A 24,461-nucleotide genomic window follows, 5' to 3' on the forward strand; every position below is an offset into this window, starting at 1 on the left:
TACAAATATTGCCATTATAAACACTATATCTAAACCACTGCGGTGCTATGAAGAAACATGTGAAGACTTTTATTATGCAGAATAGTATGTTCAATGGATATAGAGTAGCTACTGAAACAGGCAATAATACATGTCTGAAATTGTAATCATAAATTGTATGATATTTAGGGTTAACCAAAAAGAAAATTGGTGTATGATAAAAATGGGTGGCCGGGACTTATCAACATGAAACCCCGTTTTTTAACTTATCCCTTAGTAAGGGTAAGATTGGGATTGGTCCCCCAATTGCAATGGGAACCCTAGGATCGTTTATCTGTTCTAAACTAATTGGAGCAAAATGGGGGATTAGCATCATGAGTATTTATTTTTTTTTGGAGGGAGGGGAATTCAGCGGGCAAGAGCCGCTCTAAGTTGGAAAAGGGGAGGAGGAGTGGGGCGGAGCCAGTTAAACTTATATTTATTTTAACTAGGTACAATAGTTATTACATAGTTATTAACTATTTAATAACTTCCTAGTTAAAATAAAGACACATTTACCTGTAAAATACAACCTAAACTAAGTTACAATTACACCTAACACTACACTATAATTAAATAGATTACCTAAACTAAATACAATTATTTACAATTTAAAAAAATTATCTAAAGTACGAAAAAAAAAAAAACTAAATTGCAGAAAATAATAAAATAATTACAAGATTTTTAAACTAATTACACCTACTCTAATCCCCCTAACAAAATAAAAAAGGCCCCCAAAATAAAAAAAGCCCTACCCTACACTAAATTACAAATAGCCCTTAAAATCGCCTTTTGGGGGGCATTGCCCCAAAGTAATCAGCTCTTTCACCTGTAATAAAAAATTACAAATACCCCCTTCACCCAACCTGGCAGAAGTGGTCCTCCAAACGGGCAGAATTCTTCATCCAAGCTGGGCAGAAGAGGTCCTCCAGATGGGCAGAAGTCTTCATCCAGACGGCATCTACTATCTTCATCCATCCGGCGCGGAGTGGGTCCTTCTTCAAGACATCCAACGCAGAGCATCCTCTTCTTTCTTCGTCCGACGACTGAATGAAGGTTCCTTTAAATGAATGCAATCAGCCAATAGGATTGAGCTCACATTCTATTGGCTGATTGGAACAGCCAATAGAATGCCAGCTCAATCCTATTGGCTGATTGTATCAGCCAATAGGATTGACCTTCAATCCTATTGGCTGATTGCATCAGCCAATAGGATTTTTTCTACCTTAAAGGGACATTAAAAGATTAGTCCATGACTAACATGTAGATGTATTTTTTAAAGTTTCATTAGTTGTTTAAAAAGTGACAAAATAAGTGTAAAGTTTTAGTGTCTATAAAACACTGGGAGCTGCCATGTTGTAACTTGTGTTACCTTCTCTGCTGTGGCCAATTAGGGACAGTTATACATAGGTCATTAGAGTGTGCAGCCAATGGTTGTGCTGGATTTAACAGTGTTCTGCACTTCCATTTCTAACAGGAACTGAAAAGCTCACACTTTCAGAATGGAATTACAGGCAAAGAGGACAAAATAAATAATGAAAGTATATTGCAGAGCTGTTTTATTATATACAATTTATCATTTTATATTACCATCTCAAAGTGTTTACTGTCCCTTTAATTCCGATTGGCTGATAGAATTCTATCAGCCAATCGGAATTAAAGGGACGCCATCTTGGATGACGTCATTTAAAGGAACCTTCATTCAGTCGTTGGACAAAGAAAGAAGAGGATGCTCCGTGTCGGATGTCTTGAAGATGGACCTGCTCCGCGCCGGATGGATGAAGATAGAAGATGCCGTCTGGATGAAGACTTCTGCCCGTCTGGAGGACCACTTCTGCCCGGTTGGGTGAAGACGTCTCATGGTAGGATGATCTTCAAGGGGTTTGTGTTAGGTTTTTAAGGGGGGATTGGGTGGGTTTTAGAGTAGGGTTAGTTGTGTGGGTGGTGGGTTTTAATGTTGGGGGAAGATTGTACTTTTTTTTTACAGGTAAAAGAGCTGATTACTTTGGGGCAATGCCCCGCAAAAGGCCCTTTTAAGGGCTATTTGTAATTTAGTGTAGGGTAGGACTTTCTTTATTTTGTGAGGCTTTTTTATTTTGTTAGGGGGATTAGAGTAGGTGTAATTAGTTTAAAATTCTTGTAATTATTTTATTATTTTCTGTAATTTAGTGGGGGTTTTTTTTCGTACTTTAGATAATTTTTTTAAATTGTAATTAATTGTATTTAGTTTAGGTAATTAATTTAATTATAGTGTATTGTTATGTGTAATTGTAACTTAGTTTAGGTTTTATTTTAAAGTAAATTTGTCTTTATTTTAACTAGGAAGTTATTAAATAGTTAATAACTATTTAATAACTATTGTACCTAGTTAAAATAAATACAAAGTTGCCTGTAAAATAAAAATAAACCCTAAGCTACATTGTAACTATTAGTTATATTGTAGCTAGCTTAGGGTTTATTTTATCGGTAAGTATTTCGTTTTAAATAGGAATAATTTAGCTAATTATAGTAATTTTATTTAGATTTATTGTAATTATATTTAAGTTAGGGGGGTTAGGGTTAGACTTAGATTTAGGGATTAATACATTTAATATAGTGGCAGCGATGTTGGGGTCGGCAGATTAGGGGTTAATAAATGTAGGTAGGTGTCGACGATGTTAGGGCCGGCAGATTAGGGGTTAATAATATTTAAATAGTGTTTGCGATGCTGGGGTGCGGCGGTTTAGGGGTTAATATATTTATTATAGTGGCGGCGATGTCCGGTTCAGCAGATTAGGGGTTAAAAAATGTATTTAAGTGTTTGCGATGTGGGGGGCCTCGGTTTAGGGGTTAATAGGTAGTTTATGGGTGTTAGTGTACTTTTTAGCACTTTAGTTAAGAGTTTTATGCTATGGCGTTGTAGTGTAAAACTCTTAACTACTGACTTTAAAATGCGGTACCAGTCTTGACAGGAGAGGGTGTAACGCTCACTTTATGGAAGACTTGTAATACCGGCGCTATGCAAGTCCCATTGAAAATATAGGATACGCAATTGACTTAAGTGGATTTGCGGTATTTCCGAGTCTGGCCAAAAAAGTGAGCGGTGAGCCTGTCATTTCAAGACTCGTAATACCAGCGGGCGTTAAAAAGCAGCGTTGGGACCTCTCAACGCTGCTTTTTAACCCTAACGCACAACTTGTAATCTAGCCAATAGAAATTGCAATAGGAGTTTGGATTTTAGTTCCATAAAGTAAGGAAATATTAAGGCCTCGTTATAAGATGACAATTAGTCCTCAATAGTGTCCTGATGATGCTGCTACAGGTTCCATACTGAGATGAGTCCTTATGGAGCTAGAACATGCTCCAGCAATAACAAACTCTTAGAAACCAATAAATTGTATTAATAACAATTATAAATCAGCAAAGATGTTTTATAGGGAAAATAATTTTGTAATTATATTGGAATGCAATAAGAATTATGAGTGAAAGATAAGGAAGTGGGGGGTGGTCAGAGGGAAAAACAGGAGAAATTTATCTACACTGACTTTCCACCTATATTTATAGCCACAGGCTCCATACAGCAGTGTGTGATGAGGCCCCTAGTTCAAGAGATCCTAATCCTGACTCCATGGATTTTAAAGGGATATAAAACCTAATTTTTTTCTTTCATGATTCAGATAGAGCATGTGATTTTAAACAACTTTCCAATTTACTTCTATTATCTAATTATTCTTATTCTCTTCGTATCCTTTGATTATTATCTATCACTTTCTAGACTTAAGTTATTAAGGGATAAACCTCCTATTACGTCCCCACGTACTCTATTGTGATAACCTTAACAATAAAACAGAACACCATGCTTGGAAGAAAGACCGGTCAGGGTCCCGTTTATTCAAATAAACTCAATTTATTGAGAACCTGTCCCACCAGGAATGAACTAGAAAAATCGGGAAGCCCTAGTGACCTGCTTAAAATCGCTACTGCCGATAGCCTGCTCGCCACGGCCAGCCTAGACACCCCTTCTTGTCTCAAGCATGCTAACCACTCAAGCACCTGTACCTGAGAGGCGCGATGTACCTCAAAGCCCTTTTGTTGACAGAATCTCTCCCAACACTTCCAATGAGCCTGGTATGTGTTCCATGTTTTGGGAGCCAGCGATGCCTTGATTAAGGGCAGAATGGCTTCCCAGCTCGTGCCAGCTGCCAAAGAAGGGAGGGGCACATTAATCCTGTTCTAGCTGTCTTTGGTGCTGCCTTTCTAAAAATATCCCACTTAAATCTAGAGAGGGCATCAGCTACTACGTTCTGCAGCCCCGGCACGTGCCTAGCAGCGAAACAAATGTTGAGCTGCAGACATCTCAACACCAGGTGCCTTGGGTGAGTTGCAACTGCTGGGTAGGAGGCTAATAAACGGTTAATGGCGTACACCACTCTCATATTATCCGTCCAGAAAACTACTGACTTGTTTGCTAGTCTATCTCCCCACAGTTCAATGGCTACCACTATCGGAAAAAGTCATAACAATGCCATGTTCTTGGTAAAGCCTGTGTCAACCCAGTCCTGGGGCCATTGAGCAGCGCTCCAATCCCCATCCAGGTATGCCCCATACCTCAAACCCCCCACTGCATCTGTGAATAGGTGCAACAACTGTTTGGAGACGGGATCTGACCTCCATAAACAGACCACATTGAAATGGACCAAGAATCGCTCCCAGACCTCCAAATCCTCCCTCATTTCTGAGGTGACCTGAAAACATTTGTGAGCCCCCCTGAGCCCCTTCAGCTGCCCCTCTAGCCTCTTGTTAAAGACCCTCCACATTGGGATGGCCCGCCCCACGAAATTAAGCAGCCCTAGTAAAGACTAAAGCTCTGTGAGAGAGATAACTTCAGCTGCTGACACCTTTTTAACCACCTGCAAGAGACGGTCAACCTTATCTAGTGGCAGCCTGCAAACTGCTGCCACTGTGCCAATCTCGATGCCCAAATACGTGAGACACGTGCATGGGCCTTTGGTTTTGTCACCTGCTAGCAGTACCCCGAAATCAGGCATTAACTCCTGCATAACATTCATTAGCCTACTACATTCTGCAGAACCTGCGCTACCCACTAGAAGAAAATCACCTAGATAGTGGGCCAAAGCCCCACCTCCTGATGTTTTTCTCACAGTCCACTGTAGGAATGAGCTAAAACACTTGAACAACGCACATGACAAGGAGCACCCCATTGGTAAACATTTATCCACATAGTAAACCCCTTCAAACTTCATAGCCATCAACCGAAAGGACAACGGATGAAGGGGTAGAAGCCGGAAGGCTGATTCAATATCCAGCTTTGCCATCATCCCCTTCACCCTCACCATTTCCAATGCATTGTGAAACGATTGGTAATGGACTGAGCTCAGGTCAGGGTCGATAGCGTTGTTGATTGACGCCCCTTTAGGGTAGTGGATAATCCTAAATTTTCCAGGCTCCTTTTTTGGTACCATGCCCAAAGGCAAGATAACTAGATCTGGGAATGGGATTACCTGGAAAGGACCCGCTACCCTCCCCGTGTCCAATTCCTTGGCTAGTTTGTCCCTGACCACTTGTGGGAATTCATAAGCTGACTTCAGGTTACAATGAATGGAGGATCCCAAAACCGGATATCTTACTAGTATGCGAAAACCCCACACCAGCCCAGATCTAAGCAGCTCCGCCGCTTCTTGATCCGGGTAATGCGCCAGCCAAGGCTCTATTGCTGCTGGCCTAAGCGGAGACAGCGCTCTTGACTCCAACACCCAGCAAGCTTATCCATTCCAGTCTCCCTCTTTTTGCTAAATTCCATCCCAGGATGGGGACTGCTGCAGAACTTGCAGATGTGATAAAAGAAACAATTAGTTGCTCTGTCACATTGCTTGTCCTTGTACTTCCAGCATTCCCTGCTCCGCCTCTTCGGGCGCGGCACAGAGTGGGAAAGGCCAGGGTGGGCTCCAGGGGAGGGGGATCCTACCCCTTCTACATCCAATTTGAACCACAAGTGTATATCCTGCATCCCAAAATGTAGCAACGGGTTCCCTACCATCTTCCTACGAAAGGCCATGTTGTATTCCCGCCATGCCCCTTCCTTAAATCTATTATGGATATCATCTATGGTATCCTGGTATTTGTATAGATTATGCCCTTGCAACGGCCACTTGTCTATGTAACAGGAAGCCAGTACGCGGAAGCACTTCTGCCATTCCTCGTACATTTCAGGCCTACGCACCGTTTTTAGCCCCGTGCCATAAGCTGCCCTCTCCTTAGTCCTAAATGTTTCTACTGTCAGCTCAAATATGTTTACATAACATAACTCATGAATTTTCTTCACGATTTTGGGCTTCAGGTGACCATACAGTGAATGTACCAAACAAGGATAAGTATCCCCTACACCTTCTGCTAGCACAACTGATGGAGCCTCTGCAAACCCACTCCTCTCTGCCTTAGCCTTATTCTGCGCAGTTACCAGTTTCTTAATCATCTTAAACATTTGTTGCTACCCTTTTCCCACTAGGCCTAAATCTTCTCCACTTTCAGAGCCTGAATTACTAGAAGATGTGCCCGTGTCTGCATGTGTGGTGATCTGTAATGCACACCCACCTCTAGATGCGCCACTGTCGACTCCTCCAGATGCTGCGGCTTGTCCTACTGACACCAGAGCGGTCACAAGCTCCCTGCTAGGCCCAGCAACCTCCAACGACGTTGAAACAGCCTTGTCCATGCTTGTTGATCCACTTTTTGCAACATGGGAACAAAAAACACTTTGGGGAGTACTCTGGTTAAAGGAAGGGGCCCCAGGGAGGCCACCCACACAGCACTCCCCGTACCAACCTCATCACTCAAACCTAGTAAAGCTCCAACCGCTCTCCTAGTCATCTCCTCATTCACCTTAGTCTCAAGCACATTTTCACTCTGGCCTGTGTATGATTGCGGCCTATTAGTAGATGCCATTCCCTGCCGCCTGCCCGATGCAGCTTCAATAATGTGCGATGCTTCTGCCATACATGTGCCTGACACAATCATACTGTCCCGTCCCAGAGCAATATTCATAGCCCTAGCCCCACCAGGGGCCCTACGTTTACAATCCCTATGAGAGCTACCTGCCCTTTCCTGCATGTGAACCACCTCAGACACATCCATTCTGGCCTCATCACCACCAGTACTTGCCGTCAGCGATATTCTGCCTGCAGGCCCTACAGGCCTCACACCCATACCGCCATCTCCATCCTGCTGGCTATCTGACCTGCTGCGCCCCCTACCCGTGCTCCTGCCACCCCCTGAGGTTCCCCCCCTCCAACCGGAGTCTCCCCAACTTACTGAATCCCTGTTTCTATTGTAAAAGAAGACAAAAAAAAGTATCTAGTCGCAGTTTAGATCTGAACTTTATTAAAGGGATATAAATCTAAAAACTGAAATGTGCTTGGGAGCATTACAGGTTAAAATAGAAGCAGTTTTGCAATATACTTTCATTAGTAAAAATGCTTCTGGTAAAAGTTATTACTATTTTTCAGCAGCATACGCACGTATACTGTGACGCCCAGTGCACCAGTATTCAAACACCTCACCTCCTCAGAGAGTCAGCACTGGTTTGTATGGCACAAATTATTTGTTCAGAAGCAATACCTCTCTGAGCAGGCATGGTGTTCTAATACTGTGCACAGCCCTCACAGCATACGTGTGTATGCCACAGAAAAGCAGTAATAACTTTTACAAGAAGCGTTTTTGCTGATGAAAGTATATCGCAAAACTGCTCATGTTTCAAATTGAAATTCATCCATGCACATTTCATTTTTGACCTTTCTATCCCTTGTATTCCAAAGACTGAAAAATATTTTAAAGGGACATTAAACCCATATTTTTTTCTTTCATGATTCAGATAGAGCATGCAATTTTAAGGAACTTTCTAATTTACGCCTATTATCAATTTGTCTTTGTTCTCTTGGTATCTTTATTTGAAAAAGCAGGAATATAAGCTCAGGAGCTGGCCCATTTTTAGTTCAGCCCCCTGGGTAATGCTTGCTGATTGGTGGTTACATTTAGCCACCAATCAGCAAGCTCTACCCAGGTGCTGAACCAAAAATAGGCTGGATCCTAAGCTTACATTCCTGCTTATCAAATAAAGATACCAAGAGAACAAAGAAAATTTGATAATAAACGTAAATGAGAAAGTTTCTTAAAATTGCATGCTCTATCCGAATCATGAAATAAAAAAAATGGATTTCATGTCCCTTTTACTCAAGATCCTCAGTCCTAACCCTGAATTTTAAAATGCCCTCTGCAAGTACAGTTAATAAAATGGTTGTCTTTAAAATAATTACTAGTAAATAACCTTATTGGCTGGAGATCCCCAAAAAAATATTTGGGGTATCTGAGATGACACTGGATATCTAAATCAAGTAAGATGCTTTAGAGGTAAAGTAGTAGTAATTAACAAAAAATATACATATATATCATATATATATATATATATATATATATATATATATATATATATATATATATATATATCATGATATAGGCTGACCCTCTAAACAATATTTGGTATCACTTACCTAGACTCACTAAAATTAGGTAATGTCACTTTAAAATATTTTTCTCAGGCTGGCTGCAGCCTATCTAATCAGAGCACAGTGCTGGTGCACGTTTATAAGGCATGTGACACAGCTGCTGTGGATTGTTTTTTGTTTTCATTAGGAGCAGAAAATAGGTTTTAGAGCTGAAATTTTAAGTTAAAGCTTCTGCAAATATGGTAAGGTGTCTAAAATTATCTGATATTTTATAGGCCTTAGTTATTTGTTTCTTACTATAGTATTTTCTTATGGGTGTTTAATTTAAATTTGCTCTTAATGAGGAAAGGTTGAAAAACATTAATCAACTATGTATTGTCTGCACTTCTTAGTGATTAACTGTTACAATTTTCATTGTTGAAGCAAAAATATGTATATTTGTGTATATATACTCTAAAATTAGCAGATGTTTAGGGCTTTAAAGGGACAGTAAAGTCAAAATGAAACTGATTATTTGGATAGAGCACACAATTTTAAACAACTTTTCAATGTAATTCTGTTAGCAAATTTGCTTTGTACTTTTGATATCTTTTATTGAAGAGTAAAACTAGGCAGGCTCACAAGAGCTCAGGACTGTGAATGTCTTTAGTACTCTATGGCAGCAGTGTTTTGCAACATTGTATAACAAAGCTACAAACGTTGCAAAACACTGCTGCCAGAGTATTGGGCATGTGCACACTCCTGAGCCTGCCTAGTTTTACTCTTCAAAAAGATACCAAGAAAACAAAGCACATTTGATAACAGAAATAAATCAGGCCCTTAAATACTTGCCAATTGTAAGGCACAATCTATTTGGGATTCATGTACCACTAACCTATATAAAAAAACATAGAGAAGTAGAAATATTGGATATTCACATATTACATTGTAACTTAAAGGGATGTGAAACCCAAATTTTTTTCTTTCATCATCCAGATAAATACAATTTTTAAAATGTTTCCAATTTACTTCTATTATCAAATTTGCTGCGTTCTCATGTTCTTTGTTGAAGAGATATCTAGCTAGGAAGTGTGCACATCTGTTGTACTATGACAGGAAATAGTGCTGCTTGCGAATGTATAACATTGTTGCAAAACCACTGCTATATAGTGCTGCAGATTAATGCACTCTCCTGAGCTTACTTTCCTGTATTTCAACAAAGGATTACAAGAAAATAAAGAGAATTTGATAATAGAAGTAAATTACAAAGATGTTTAAACTATGTATGTTCTATCTGAATTATAAAATAGAAAAAACAATTTGTTTTTATGAGCTTTTAAATTGTAGTCCCCCATATATAGATGAAAATTTTTTATATATATATATATATCTCCACCCCTCTCTGAGGAAGCGTATGTGAAATGCTACCGTGTCAGGGGATTTGTTAGTTTAAGTTGCACTCCTGTTATTGATGTAATAAAACACTTCTCATTATTAGGCAGTGTATAACACTAATAGTACTCTAACTGTGCTGTTATGATTCTGACACTTGGTGTCTTATCCTAGAAAGCAAATAAAGTTACATATAAGTTTAACCACTTATGAGAACGCTTAACTTTAACTGCACTGTTATTAAGGTTTTGGCACTTCGTGTCTTATCCTGGAATGTAAACCAAGTCGCATATGTTTTTATTTCAAAGCTACTAAGGATAATGCCTTTTCTATATAGTATATAAGCATTCAGGGTAAAAACGCACATTGCCCTTTGCAGTGGTATTATTATTATATCAAGGAATTACGGATTTTTTTGGGACAGTAGCAGCTTAATTTTAAAGGGATACTGACCCCTCATTTTTTCTTTCATGGTTCAGATAGAGCATGCAATTTTAAGCAACTTTCTAATTTACTCATATCAATTTTTCTTTGTTCTCATGTTATCTTGATTTTAAAAAGCATTAATAAGTTTGGGAGCCGGCCCATTTTTTAGTTCAGCACCTTGGTAGAGCTGCTGATTGGTTTGCTACATTTAGCCACAAATCAGCAAGTGCTACCCATGTGCTGAACAAAAAATGGTCCGGCTCTAAAGCTTACAGTACTGCTTTTTCAAATCAAGATAGCATGAGAACAAAGAAAATTGATAATAGGAGTAAATTAGAAAGGTGCTTAAAATCTCATGCTCTATTTGAATCATAAAATAAAAAAATTTGGTTTAGTATCCCTTTAAGGGGGTTTATTTACCCTACCTTTTATAAAGGTGGCATACTTCAGGTCAACTACAATCTTGAGCAAGAAAACGCAGGTACTACTCGGTTAGTGTAAAAAAAAAAAAAAAAAAAGACATTTTTTTTTTGAGACACATAAAAACATGGTGTGTTCCCAAACAGAGGGCAGGCAAGCATACAAGGCTAGTCTTATGCGTTTCATGCCCCCTAGTGGCGCTTATTAATAGGTAGACTGGCCTTGTGTGCTTGCCTGCTCTCTATTGAGACACATAACATGGTGTGTTCCCAAACAAAGATGTGTGTTTTTTGTTTTTTTACACTAACCTACAGAGTAGTGCCTGCGTTTTCTTGCTCTCCTGTACTATATAAGGTCTGATCTGCAGCTTTGCAACGGCACTCCGGGTAACTGGTAGCAGAGTCCTTTTTCACTGAGGAGTTCATTTTCCTCGGATGCACAGACCAGTGGTTGGACCGTGTTCCGTATACCCCTCATACTTGCCTACAATCTTAAGCAAGCCTATGTTTAGGCCAAGTTAACAAAGATCATTACAGACCTGGTGATATACTATAACCCCTGCAGTAGTAAATAATCTGATATATCTGAACTAATCACCTTCCTAATGTCACTGTACTAAAATATATATACATACATACGTTGTGTGGGCAGCAGGATACTTGTATGACTTGCTGTCTTTTAATTTGTTGTAAATAACTTGCATTTTATCTAGTTACTTTGATCTACAATCACCAGATTATTGCATAGAAGCATTCTTTTATGGACTAACGTGAGATTTGCCCTTATTTGTATGTTTAAACTATGTATGTTCTATCTGCATTCTAAAAGAATTGGGTTTTATTTTTGTTTTTATGTGCTTTTAAATTGTAGTCCCCCATATATTGCTGAAAATAAGATATAGATTATATATGCACGCACACAACAAACCAGGATTTTCACCAACGCTTATGATCAAATATATTAATAAATTTGATCATAAGCTTTGGTGAAAAACCTGGTTGGTTGTGGGTTTTTGTTGGATGCCTATTATATGTAAGCTAAACAGGTAGGTGGTTGACCCTAGGAGGGCGGATTCATTGTGGGACTTTGTGTATATACACACTTCTCCTTTCATGCTCTTCCATGCTCAAGAGTAACAGTTTAAGTATGCTGGAAATGTTTCCTAACTTGGCTACATACTACCCAGTGACTGCTTAGAGGAATACAGAAACCCCTTTACATTTAGCCCACTGTTTTTCAAACCTGTCAAGTCTCCATAATAAGCCAGATTTTGAGGATTACCTTGGATAATCAGCTGATTATTTCTCAAAATCCGGACTGTTTTGTAAACAAGTGATGTAGTCATTAAGGGTGCCAATATAAACATACTCATCCGTGTTTAAATGACCAATTGTCTCTTTGCTGGCACAATATACAGATATTTGCAAACTTTAAATGCTTGAAGGATGTTTATTCTGTATGAACTTTTTGTAAGTCAGCTCTCAATTGCTAATCTATACTATGGGCTAGAATTATCAAGGGGTCAGAGTGCCATCGGTTACAGATTCGCATAAGCCAACCTGTAGCTGAGATTTAAGAAGCAGCGTCCATCAGCCACCTGCTATGAAAGCCCATGCTCATGTGGGATTGGCTGTGAGTGAGACGGTGGCGTTGCACATTAGCCTTAGTGTGCAATGATAAATGCGGGCAGCGTATCGCTGCCTCTATACGCAAAGCAGGGTGAACAGGCGCAAAGATGTACGCACCTGTCTGCCATACTTTGTTATATCTTGCCATGTTTGTATATGTATATATTCTTAATGATCATTTTAATCTTTATGGATATCGCATGTAAATGAAGAGATGTAGTGTACAATGTGACTTCACTGTCACTCTGGTGTGTGCTGCACATGACTTCTTTGGTTTAGTACACAGGACCAATGCACATCTATCTGTATATCTAAGTGGTTCCTTCCAACTCTACGTTGGGGCAGATGGTGCAACCCTCCAGTGTCCTGTGTTTATCTAGTTCTGATGCTGGACAGCCTGTGTAGGAGTTGTAAAATCTATGCAAACACTGAAAGTATAATGTTTTTGTCACTTGATATATGATCCGTATTTAACCTGCTGATCTCCCATTCGTTCATCTGAGTTTAACTCCCACCTGAGCAAATAAACTAATATTTAATGGTATTGAAATACTTGTACAGATTTATTAATCATTATCCTGTAATATAAGTGTGTATTATTGTAAAGTGCAATAAATCTTGTAAGGTCTTCTGCTTAGTGTAAATATTACTTTAAATGGAGGCATTCTGAAAGCCATTTATATTGTTGTAACCTATTGTGCTGGCAGGCTGTGGTCTGCAAGTAGTTTAGTTTGCTTTAGTTAGCTTTAAATGTGAACCAAATTAATATTCTGCTTGTGCCTACGGGGATGGTAAAGTTTAGTTAGTTGCTTATTAAGTGTGTGTATAAAAAAAAATTCCCACTTTCATTCTCCCACCTGTCCCCTGGTTAGCGTATTTTTCTTCTTCTGGTGACTTTGTTGTCACCCAATTACAAGCCTTGGTGTACAGCTCACTTTTTTTAATGTGCAGATATCTCTGATGGGAGAGACACATGGGTGCTAGCTCTAAAATGCCATTCACCCAATTAATAGTGTGACTGGATAAGCTGCTGGGCGTGCATTACTATTTATTTGTAGAGTGCTATAAACGGATGCAAGATAACATTTGTAGGGGTCAAGTGGGTAGAGGGGCTCTGTCAAGAGCTGCACTGTTGTAGTCGGCTCACATGCAGGTGATCTAAAAAACAGCTGGGCTCAATGGTTTACATGCTAAGGGGGTCAACGCGGTTAAAAAATGTATGTTGTATGCATCCCTGAACGGTAGTCTTTAAGGAGCGCTTGAGTTTCCAAACTAGTGTCTTGTGGAGTGAGGCAGAGCGTTTGCAAAAATAGGAGCCTGTCTGGAGAAGTCCTGTAGATGGGAATGTGAGGAGGTTGTGAGCAGAGTGAAAGGAATGTGGGGGAAGAGTATCTGGAGACAAGGTCTGAGATATAAAGGGAGCAGTGCAATTGTATTTCTGTCAGAATTTTTGTTTAATTCGGGAGGCTAGAGGAAACCAGTGAAGGGAATGGTAGAGGGGTGCAGTAGATGAAGTGACATGCAAGGAAGACTAGCATGGCAGAGGAATTCATCATGGGTTGTGAAGGAGCTAGATGGCATTTGGGTAGACCAGATAGGATGGAGTTGCAGTAGTCAAGGCAGGAAATAAGAGCGGATTAAAATCTTGTGTTTTGTGAGAGGAAATGTTGAATTTTAGAAGTGTTTTTAAGGTGTAAGCAGCAGGAATTGGCCAAAGACTAAATGTGAGAAGTGAAAGAAAGATTTAAGTATTACCCGAAGACATTAGGCTTGTGGGGTTGGGGTAATAGATAGTTCTAGGAAAATGGGGGGGTAGGTTGGAGATTTTGGCAGAAGTAGGGAAAATGAGGAGCTCAGTTTTGGAGATTTAGCTTAAAGGAACACTGAAGCCAAATTTTTTCTTTCGTGGCTCGGAGCATGAAATTTTAAGCGACTTTACTCCTATTATCACATTTTCTTCATTCTCTTGGAATCTTTATTTGAAATGTAAGTTTAGATGCTAGCCCATTTTTGGTGACCAACCTTGGTGGTTCTTGCTGACTGGTGGATAAATTCATCCACCAATAAAAAATGCTGGCCAGAGTACTGAAATAATAATAATAATAAAAAAAAAAAAAAAAAAAAAAACTAAGATGCCCTCTTTATCAAATAAAGATAGCAATAGAACGAAGAGAATTTGTTAATAGAAGTAAATTAGAAAGTTGCTTAAAATTGCATGCTCTATCTGAATCGCGAAAGAAAAAGATGGGTTCATTGTTCCTTTAAGGTAGTCAGAGGACATACAGGATGATGTGAGATGTGTTGGCAAGGAAGAGGATAGGTCTGGTGCAGAGGTAGATTTGGGTGTCATCAGCAAACAAATGATATTGAAACCTCTGGAACTTTAAAAAGGAACCTAATGGTGACCTATAGATTGAGAAGGGGACAAAGGACAGCCTTGTCGTACCTCAACAGAAAGTGGTAAAGGGGCAGAGGATGCACCAGAGAAGTCTACACTAAATGTATTAGACAGGTAGGAAGAGAACATGAGGGCTGTCGCAAATTCCGCAGGATTGGAGGGTTTGGAGCAAAAGGTGTTTAACGGTATCAGACTGCCGACATCAGACTATTAGCAGAGTGATGTAGCTATAAGTAGGTCATTGGTAACCTCACAGGGACATGAAACCCAAAATATTTTTATTTAAAGCATAAAGTTGAACATTTTTACTTTATCAATTTTGCTTTCTCTTCGTATTCTTTCTTGAAGGAGCAGAAATGCACTACTGGGAGCTAACTGAACACATCGGTAAGCCAATCACAATCAGCAGCTAGCTCCTGAGCCTATCTAGATATGCTTTTCAACAATGAATACCAAGAGACTGAAGAACATTAGATAAAAGTACATTGGAAAATTGTTTACATTTTTGGGGGTTTTATGTCCCTTTAATAATTGCCGTCTCTGGATTTTGCCCCAACACTCCACAGATTGCAGTGGGTCAAGGAGGGAGTTTAATGTAAGGAAATATGATAGACGTGTATATTTGATACGTCTCAGGAGTGTCCTCCAGTAATGTTGGTATATTTATCAGCAGCAATTACCACCGTGTTGTGTATTGTAATTATGAATATTAATAATTGTCATCAATATCTCCAATGAGTATAGAAGAATTTGTCAATACTCCAGTGAAAAGTTATATAATCTCTGTAGTGTGTTCCAAAATGCTATTGATAGCTAGAAATTATGACTAAAATTATTATAAAAATTAATATTTAATGAAAATTAATTCCTTAATGCTAACCAGTTAATCTCTAAACACTGATTATATTTATGCAGAAAATAGTATATTGATTATGACTAAATATATGTCTAGTTGTTGCAATACTATTACTATTCAATAGATATCATCTATTATCCCATGTATGGACGCTATTTCTATAAATTAACCTTTGCTCAGAATGAATTAGAGGTACCTCAGTATTATGGACACTATTTCTATAAATTAACCTTAACTCAAAATATCCCACAAATCTGAAATTTCCAGGGAATACAACTCACTAGATTACCAAATAGTCTTAGAATAATTTAAATCAACCAGATTTTTACACAAACTTATCAACTCAACATATACCACTTAATATAGCATTAAATTGTTTCAACTTAGCCACAATAATAAATGCAATTTCTAAAATATCACAGTAACTCAAATTAACTTATGACTTCAAAATACAAAAATCCTTCCCTCTTAAAGGGACACTGAACCCAAATTTCTTTCATGATTCAGATAGAGCATGCAATCTTTAAGCAACTTTCTAATTTACTTCTATTTTTTTCTTCAATCTCTTGCTATCTTTATTTGAAAAAGGCATCTATGCTAAGGAGCCAGCAAATTGTTGATTCAGACCATGGACAGCACTTATTTATTGGTGCTGTCCAATCAGCAAGGACAACACAGGTTGTTCACCAAAAATGGGCTGGCATCTAAACTTACATTCTTGCTTCTCAAACACACCAAGAGAATGAAGAAAAATTGATATGAGTACATTAGAAAGTTGCTTAAAATTGCATGCTCTATCTGAATCGTGAGAGAAAATTTGGGTTCAGTGTCACTTTAATGGTTGCAAATCTTGTATTGAATACTAGAGGGACAACAGAACATAGTTTCATTAGCAAATGCTACTAAAGGAAAGTATATTTTCCTAAATGTATATTCAATATATTTTTCTCGTATTAATAAACTATCTGTTCTTTGTCTTTAGAGAGAATGTATTTCCGTCCATGTTGGCCAGGCTGGCGTTCAAATGGGCAATGCTTGCTGGGAACTGTACTGTCTGGAACACGGACTTCACCCAGATGGAAGAATGTCTGAAACGGTGTCTGGGGGACAAGCAGACTCGTCCTTTGGGACTTTCTTCAGTGAGACTGGCTCAGGAAAACATGTACCACGAGCAGTTTTTGTTGACCTTGAGCCAACTGTGATTGGTATAGTATTGAGTATTTATTATATAATTATATTTATCCTTTGTAACCCTGTTTAGCGTTGCCATCTCTAAGATAAAGCCAAGCCCTTGGCTGCCAAACTGATTTAATTTCAAGAAACCACTGATTTTATGGCATTGAAATAAAGAATGCAAAGGAGAAGATGATGAAAAGAGCATAATCAGTTAGAGAACTTAAGAGCAATGTTTCTCTACTCCAGTCTTCAAGCACCCGAACCAGGCTAGCGTAATTCCCTTATGCTCTTCAGTAGTTTAATCATAACTTTAAAGGGACAGTCTACTCCACAATTTGTTTACAAAGATAGATAATCCCTTTATTACCCATTCCCTGGTTTTGCATAAACAGTTATATTAATATACTTTTTACATCTGATTACCTTGTATCTAAGAATCTGCAGACTGCTCCTTATTTCAGTTTTTGTCAGACATGCATTTTAGCCAATCGGTGCCCTGTTAACATTGTGCCCACGCCCGTGGAGTTACTTATCTATATGCCACACATGAACTAACGCCCTCTAGCTGTGAAAAACTATCAAATGCATTGAGAAAATGGGCGTCCTTCAAGGCCTTAGAAATTAGCATATAGGGCCTATCTAGGTTTACCTTTAAACTAAGAATACCAAGAGAACAAAGTGAATTTGAAATTTGTTTAAAATTGCATGCCCTATCTGAATCATAAGTTTAATTTTGACTAGACTGTCCCTAAATCTCTGCTTAGGCATGGAAATAATTTTTAAATCTTGCCTGATACAGCTACTTAAAGGGATACAACTGTCAAAGTCATGAGTCAGATAAAGCATGCAGTTTAAAGAGAACTTTCTAATATATTAAAACGTGCACCCATTTTAAGGCTCAGCTTCTACTGAGCATGTGCAAAAGTGTGTGTGTATATACATACATTTTCTGATTGGCAAGTGGGTGTTACAATATACAGTGGTAGGCAAAACTGAATTAACTTAAATTTGCCATAAAATATTAAATTCAAAGTGATATTGCATTCTTATTGTATATTTGTCAATTATTCAACTTACCTTAGTATGCTGTCATTGAAAGTAGCTAGGTTTTAACAAAGGACAAACCATGTCTCTTTAAGGGAAAAACTATTTTACAGTATACTGTCTTTTTAATGTATTTCAAATGACTTGTTAATACAACTGCAGAGTATTGAATGTATGAGCAATGGCATTTCCTGTTTGTGTATATGAAATAGCTTGTTTTGTGCTTTGAAACCACATCCTATTGAAAAGGGTTGAGCTTGCAGGTAAAATATCTCATCACTTTCTGTACACACTGTTTTCTTATCTTATATCTGTTAAACCAGATTAATAATTCAAGAGAACAATGTTTCCATTATTTTATTAGATTTTCTTCTACACCCCACCAGGAGTGTAATTTCTCCTGCTCGCTGTGTTTACATTGCATATCAATAGCCTGGACATAAAATCAGAAACCTTAAAGGGACACTGAACCCAAATTTTTTTCTTGTGATTCAGAACATTTTTAAGCAACTTTTTTTTTTAATTTACTCCGATTATCAAATTTTCTTAATTCTCTTGGTATCTTTATCTGAAATGCAAGAATTTAAGTTTAGATGCTGGCCTACTTTTGGTGAACAACCTGGGTTCTTGCTGATTGGTGGATAAATTCATCCACCAAAAAAGCTTAGATGCCTTTTTCAAATAAAGATGGTAAGAGAACAAAAAAATTAATAGGAGTAAATTAGAAAGTTGCTTAAAATTGCATGCTCTATTTGAATCACGAAAGAGAAAACATTTGGGTTCAGTGTCCCTTTAAGTATAGCTGGTGAAACCATAGGATAAATCTGATATGTCAAATGCCAAAATAAGGGTAAAGGAGCTACTTAACAATTCACTTCAGAATGAAAAATCGTTGTGGACAAATTAAGGGGTACAATTTTTGGGTAAACTGTCCCTTTAAACTTCTAAGATCAAAAATTGGAATTGTACATGGAGATAAAAGATCTTGTTACTTTCAAAGATTAAACAGTGATTTGACTAACTGAGCTTCACAAACTCTTATAAAGCAGGAAGGACCACTTAATACAATCAAATTGCATAATAAAGACAATAATTTAACACTTACTCTGAATATCAAGCAGATTTGTTTGTTCTGACATTTTATTTTTTCTCCCATTTTCCGATTCCCTGTATCATATGACAGACATCAGCCAATCATAGACTAGTATATGTATACCCTGTGAGATTGTGCACATGCTCAGTAGTATCTTGTTCCCCAGAAAGTGTGAATATAAAAATACTGAGCAAAATTTGATAATTGAAGTAAAGTGTCTTAAAACTGCTGCTCTATTTGAATCATGTTTATTTTGACCTGAGTGTTCCTTTTTAAGCTGAAAACAAACTCCATTTTATGTGGCTAAAGGAAGACCCAGTGTATTTAAGGTTACATTTATACAGAGGTAGCACTTGGCCTTCTATATCTGGGTTTTTACATATTTTCAGGTGTTACCCTTCTGATATGCAGATACTATTAGATCTGTTAGAATATTACCATAAATATTATCTCAGCGGTGTAATCGAACGTGTTAGATATACGCTAGGTTACAATATTTATTTAATTATACCTCAGTAGTAACCTCGAATGATATATTTACGTAATAATGCTAACCAAAAATGTAATCTTTAATCCGTAGTTCTGATCAGTTACCTTTTTATATACACAATGATTATATTTGCGTAGTAAATAGCGTATTAATTATGGCCAAATGTCTCTGCTGTTACAATATTCTATACAAGCTATAAAGATATTTCTATAAATTAAACTTAATTCCAAATGAATCGCTTATTAAACATCACACCTTACCATTAAACTTACAAGGCAATTTGTAGTTGGTTAACACAAGTCCAATGCCAAAATATGGATCATTAACTCACAATACTTAACTATTGAAGTTTTTATATTCTCAACACAATAACCAATTTATGTGCAGTTCTTAAAAGATTTCCCAATAAATGAGACTGACTTACAAATATAAAAGTACAAAACCTTTTCCTAGCAATAAAATTATTTAGCACCAATATAATTTCTGAGCTACACAGGCCAGTGGGACATAAATTTAAAGTACAAATACCCTTTAAAATCGCAGCTAGAATTTAGCTATAGATACTTTTGATTTAAATAGACTTAAAGGGACATAAAACCCCAAGAAATGACTCTTGATTTAGATAGAGCATACAATTTTAAACGGCTTTCCAATTCACTTCTGTTATCAAATTTTATTCGTTTTCTTGTTTGCTGAAAAGCTGAGATGTAAGCTCATGAGTGTGCACGTGTCTACAGCACTATATGGCAGCAGTTTTGCAACAATGTTATACATTAGCAGGAGCACTATTTCCTGTCATGTAGTGCTTCGGGTATGTGCATGCTACCTACTTAGGTATCCCTTCAACCAAGAACATGAGAACAAAGCAGATTTGATAATGGAAGTAAATTGGAAACTTTTTAAAACTGTATTCTCTATCTGAATGAGAGAAATGGTCTGGGTTTAATGTCTGACGGACTGCCTGGTACCCCGAATGAGTACCTTTGTCAGAACACTTCCCTTGTCCTGGACATCCCTTTAACCAGAGCAATAGCTCCTGGTATCTCCCTTTAACCGCAGTCTAAAGTTATGGAGGGGAACAGAACTGAGGCAACACTCAGTGGTCTGAACTCTTTATTTAAAAGCAGCACACACATTTATACACCCTGGCATTCAAGAATCAGAGCTTCATGTTACAGAGAATTGGTTAAACAGTAAAGCAAACGTATGAACAATACAGCAAACTTCTAACAATAGTCTATTCACAGGTAAAACAGATTAACATATCAAGTTAATTAACTGGGGAGGAAAGTTTACTCAGACAATCTGATTTTGGGCAGTCTAGTTAACATAATGACACAGGAACACAATCAGTTTATCCAGACAGACTCCTGAGACACAATCAGATTAGAAACGTAAATAAAATACATCTTATTACAGAATATAAAAACGGCTCTCAACTATTAAGTCTTTTATGCCCACTTGGTTTATAGTCACAATTGCTCCCACAAGGGGCACTCACACCCTGTACCCATCCTGTATTTATGGATACAGGGTGACATGGACATAGAGTTATGAAAGTACATGGGGTGTCCAGCATATAAAATTCCACATTTCCATGCAGTCTCTGGGAATCCTTAAGCCCATATACCTCCTGCCCAAAGAATGTTCCATAACAGGCCCTCAGATTTTGGGGACTCGCGTCACAATGTCCCTTTAACAATTGTGTATACTTTACCAGCTCCAGGTGAGGGTTCAATATCCAAATGTCTATTGTCATAATTTTTAGGGGAATTATGCACAAAGAGTGTCCCAACGGATTTGTCTTACAGAAAACTTTTCACACACTTGTGTCTCTGTAAGCAGGATTGCAACAGTCACCAAGAAAATTTCCAGCAAAAAGCCCCCATTCTTTGTGCAATGAGTTTTTTGTCCGAGATCAAACTCCTGACCGTTAATCACCCAATAGGCTTGGATACGCTCTTTTCGGAGCTTGTCTCTCATTGGTTTATTGGGAAATGCCTCTTTACAGTCAACCCTTTTTGCTGTTATACCAGTTTTATTCCATCAGGGGGCAGCAGACATAAACAGTTTAATTATCAATATTTGCTACCGTTTAATATATGTATATTTTAAAGTGTATGTAATATACTATATTTTCTAGTATTGATAAACAATCTAGTCAACATGGGACTGTTTAATACTACTGAAGATGCACAATTCCAGACTAAACATGGGGTATTTCTTGTATCATAATAGTAGGAATTATATTCTTTGTTCTTCATGGAACCATAGTATTTAATATATACATATTTCACTTCATCTTAATATCATACATAACTTGTGAGTAGCAGTCTGATGTAATTAATCATAACTATATTAAAATGAAATACTAATCACATTTAAATATAAATACAGTATATTCAATACATACCTGCAATAGAGTTCTGTAGCAATTAGATATTTTTGTATCTGATCTTATTCAATTTACTATAATTATTGCATATCTGGATATTCTTATATTTAGTGTATAAGCTAGATGATTAATTCAGGGCACACATCTTATAGGCATTTATATACCAGTATCTACTAGTTATATTTGGAACCTAATTTGTACCTCAGATGTCTGAAGGAAAACAAAAGAATGTTATTTATTTTGAAATTAGTTAACCATTTTAAATCTACCAATGCAGCTATTTATATTTAATTTAGCAGACATTTATCCAACATAGTATAGTTTTCAGATCAATACATATATAGGCATTTTTAATACAATCTGAGTATTTTAAATTATGAAGATTAGGCACTAATAATTTGAGATTTGGCCTCCTATATGCTATCTGAGCCAGCACATTTTCCAGACTAATATGTATATTAGACCTTTCAAAAAACTTATTTTGGGTATCATACACGTGCAAATTACTTTCCTGAGATTCTGATCATATCTATACTAAGGTACAGACTCTGCGTCCTTCTCACCCCAGGTAGCCCTGATCTAGGTACCATGTCAGGGCAATTATTTTAAGTGAGTTATTTAGATATACATCAGTGTAATCTGCATAGTGAGTGGGGAGAGGGGGTCTAGGCTGAAAGGTTTGAATTCAAGTCTTTTACAATTCTGCTGTGGCTATAGCCAAATCAATTCACATCAAGTAGATATTAGCTCAATTGAATTATTAAATTATGTGATACATATGTAGTTTATCCAATGCCACTCAGCAATACCTCAACAGAAATCCCCCTTTCCATTTTAATATATTGTAGGACACATGTATTGGAATTGACTTAAAATCCAGTGGTAATTGGTGAGTGTACTAGCAGTATGCATCATAGACCTACAAAGAGTGTTACTTTCGAATCCTCATTTATGCTCTTTAGCTAGACATCTTATTCCCAGTGGTGTAACTAGAAACCACAGGGCCCAGATGCAAGAATCTAAGAAGGGCCCCCCTACCCCCCCCAAAAAAATAGGTGAATCTGATTATTTTTTTTTTTACATTTAACAGAGAAAAAAGAAATGTGAATCAGATTACATATCTGCAAAAGGAGGTACCCTGTGCCCGTCTGTGAGATGGTCTGACCCCATATTACTGTATATAGTGACACTGTAACACACCAGTACTGTATTAGTATATAGTGAGTTAGTGACAGTACGTAATCTGCCGGTGAGATAGCTGGCCTGACCCTACCCACCCCAGTACTTTATAGAGTGACTACAGTAGTCTGACACATGGTTCAGCCTCCCCGTACTGTATATAGTGGTACTGTCTAGTGACACTGTTTACCCCCTGCCCCCTATGCTGTAGTAACAAGGTTTGTAATTTGCTGGTTCCACAAATATGCAGTCGCATGCATACAGTCACATGCATGCACAAACGCCAATGGGTAGCAGACACTAGTGAGGCATGTCACTCGCATGTCAGTGGCAGGTCAACGTGGGTTTTTTTTTTTTTTTAAGCTGGGCCCCCACCCTCAGTCACAGTTGCGTCCTCTGCACCCCCTGTAGCTTCACCCCTGCTTATTTTTGTTTAAACTGCAATACTTGTGTTCTTGGGGGAATCGCACTTTTTTTTTTTTTTTTTTTTTTTTTTAATTCTCCCTCTGAGTTGGGATATAGGATGGCACGCTCGCAACTCATTAATATGGACCCACTTATCCATAAAAGCATTTTTTTTTTTTTTAGGGGCAACTGGAGACTTTGTCAGTAATGACAAAAGGACCCTTCCATGATGGAAGAAATTTCTTCTCCTTAACTTGATCTCTTCCAAAGTTACGATAAACTTTATCATTAATTTCATATTCCTTTTTTGGAAGTTTTGAGATCATAATAGGTTTTAGCGGCAGTTGCCACCACCTCTGTTACTTTTGAGCAAAAGCATATTGCAGGTGCTTCCTTAAGTTATCCACACATTGATGTGTAGTAGTTGCATTTATTAAGTTCTGGTCTGATGTACGGTACAGTAAATGTTTCGGTAGAACCATTCTTCTACCAGTCATCAATTCAAAAGGTGACAACTTAGTAGCACTACTTGGTGTTGCTCTTAAAGGGCCATTATACACTAATTTTTTTTCTTTTCTTTGCGTAAATGTTTTGTAGATCTATTTATAAAGCCCATAAAGTTTTTTTTTTTTTTTTTTTTTATAATTTTGCTTATTTTTAAATAACATTGCTCTGATTTTCAGACTCCTAACCAAGCCCCAAAGTTTTATTTGAATACCGTTGGCTACCTTCTCCAGCTTGCTCCTGTTTGTGTAAAGGGTCTTTTCATATGCAAAAGGAGGGGAGAGTGTCTTATTTCCCACTTGCAGTGGGCTTTCCAACTGCCTTTTCAACAGAGCTAAACTGAAAGCTTCTAAGTAAGTTTTTAAATCATTTTATACTGTATTTTTATATCCGTATCTGCATCTTATTCTTTATAGTAGTGTCTATTACATGCAGTTATATGAAAATGAGTGTATACTGTCCCTTTAACACCGTTAGGACTAGAGGTAATTTTATATCCCAGTTCTTGCCTGTTTCTCTCACACACTTTGAGGATTTTGACAATGGACTGGTTGTAACGC

At 37.7% G+C, this 24,461-nt stretch overlaps 2 protein-coding genes across 2 annotated transcripts in view; one reads left to right on the forward strand and one right to left on the reverse strand.

Annotated features, from left to right (window-relative positions):
- The window catches only part of LOC128662588 (tubulin alpha-3 chain), a 33,461-nt gene extending 15,532 nt beyond the window's left edge, over window positions 1–17,929 (reverse strand). Inside the window, exon 1 of the mRNA XM_053716401.1 lies at window positions 17,869–17,929. The gene's annotated coding sequence lies outside the window, so the exon portion shown is untranslated. The remainder of the gene's footprint in view (window positions 1–17,868) is intronic.
- LOC128662589 (tubulin alpha-3 chain) overlaps window positions 8,667–24,461 on the forward strand; it is a 31,643-nt gene continuing 15,848 nt past the window's right edge. The window contains exons 1-2 of the mRNA XM_053716403.1: window positions 8,667–8,758; window positions 16,598–16,820. Coding sequence (XP_053572378.1) covers window positions 8,756–8,758; window positions 16,598–16,820 — 226 coding nt within the window. The 5' untranslated portion in view covers window positions 8,667–8,755. The remainder of the gene's footprint in view (window positions 8,759–16,597; window positions 16,821–24,461) is intronic.

The sequence above is a fragment of the Bombina bombina genome, chromosome 6 (genome assembly GCF_027579735.1).
Source record: "Bombina bombina isolate aBomBom1 chromosome 6, aBomBom1.pri, whole genome shotgun sequence".
Taxonomy (NCBI): domain Eukaryota; kingdom Metazoa; phylum Chordata; class Amphibia; order Anura; family Bombinatoridae; genus Bombina; species Bombina bombina.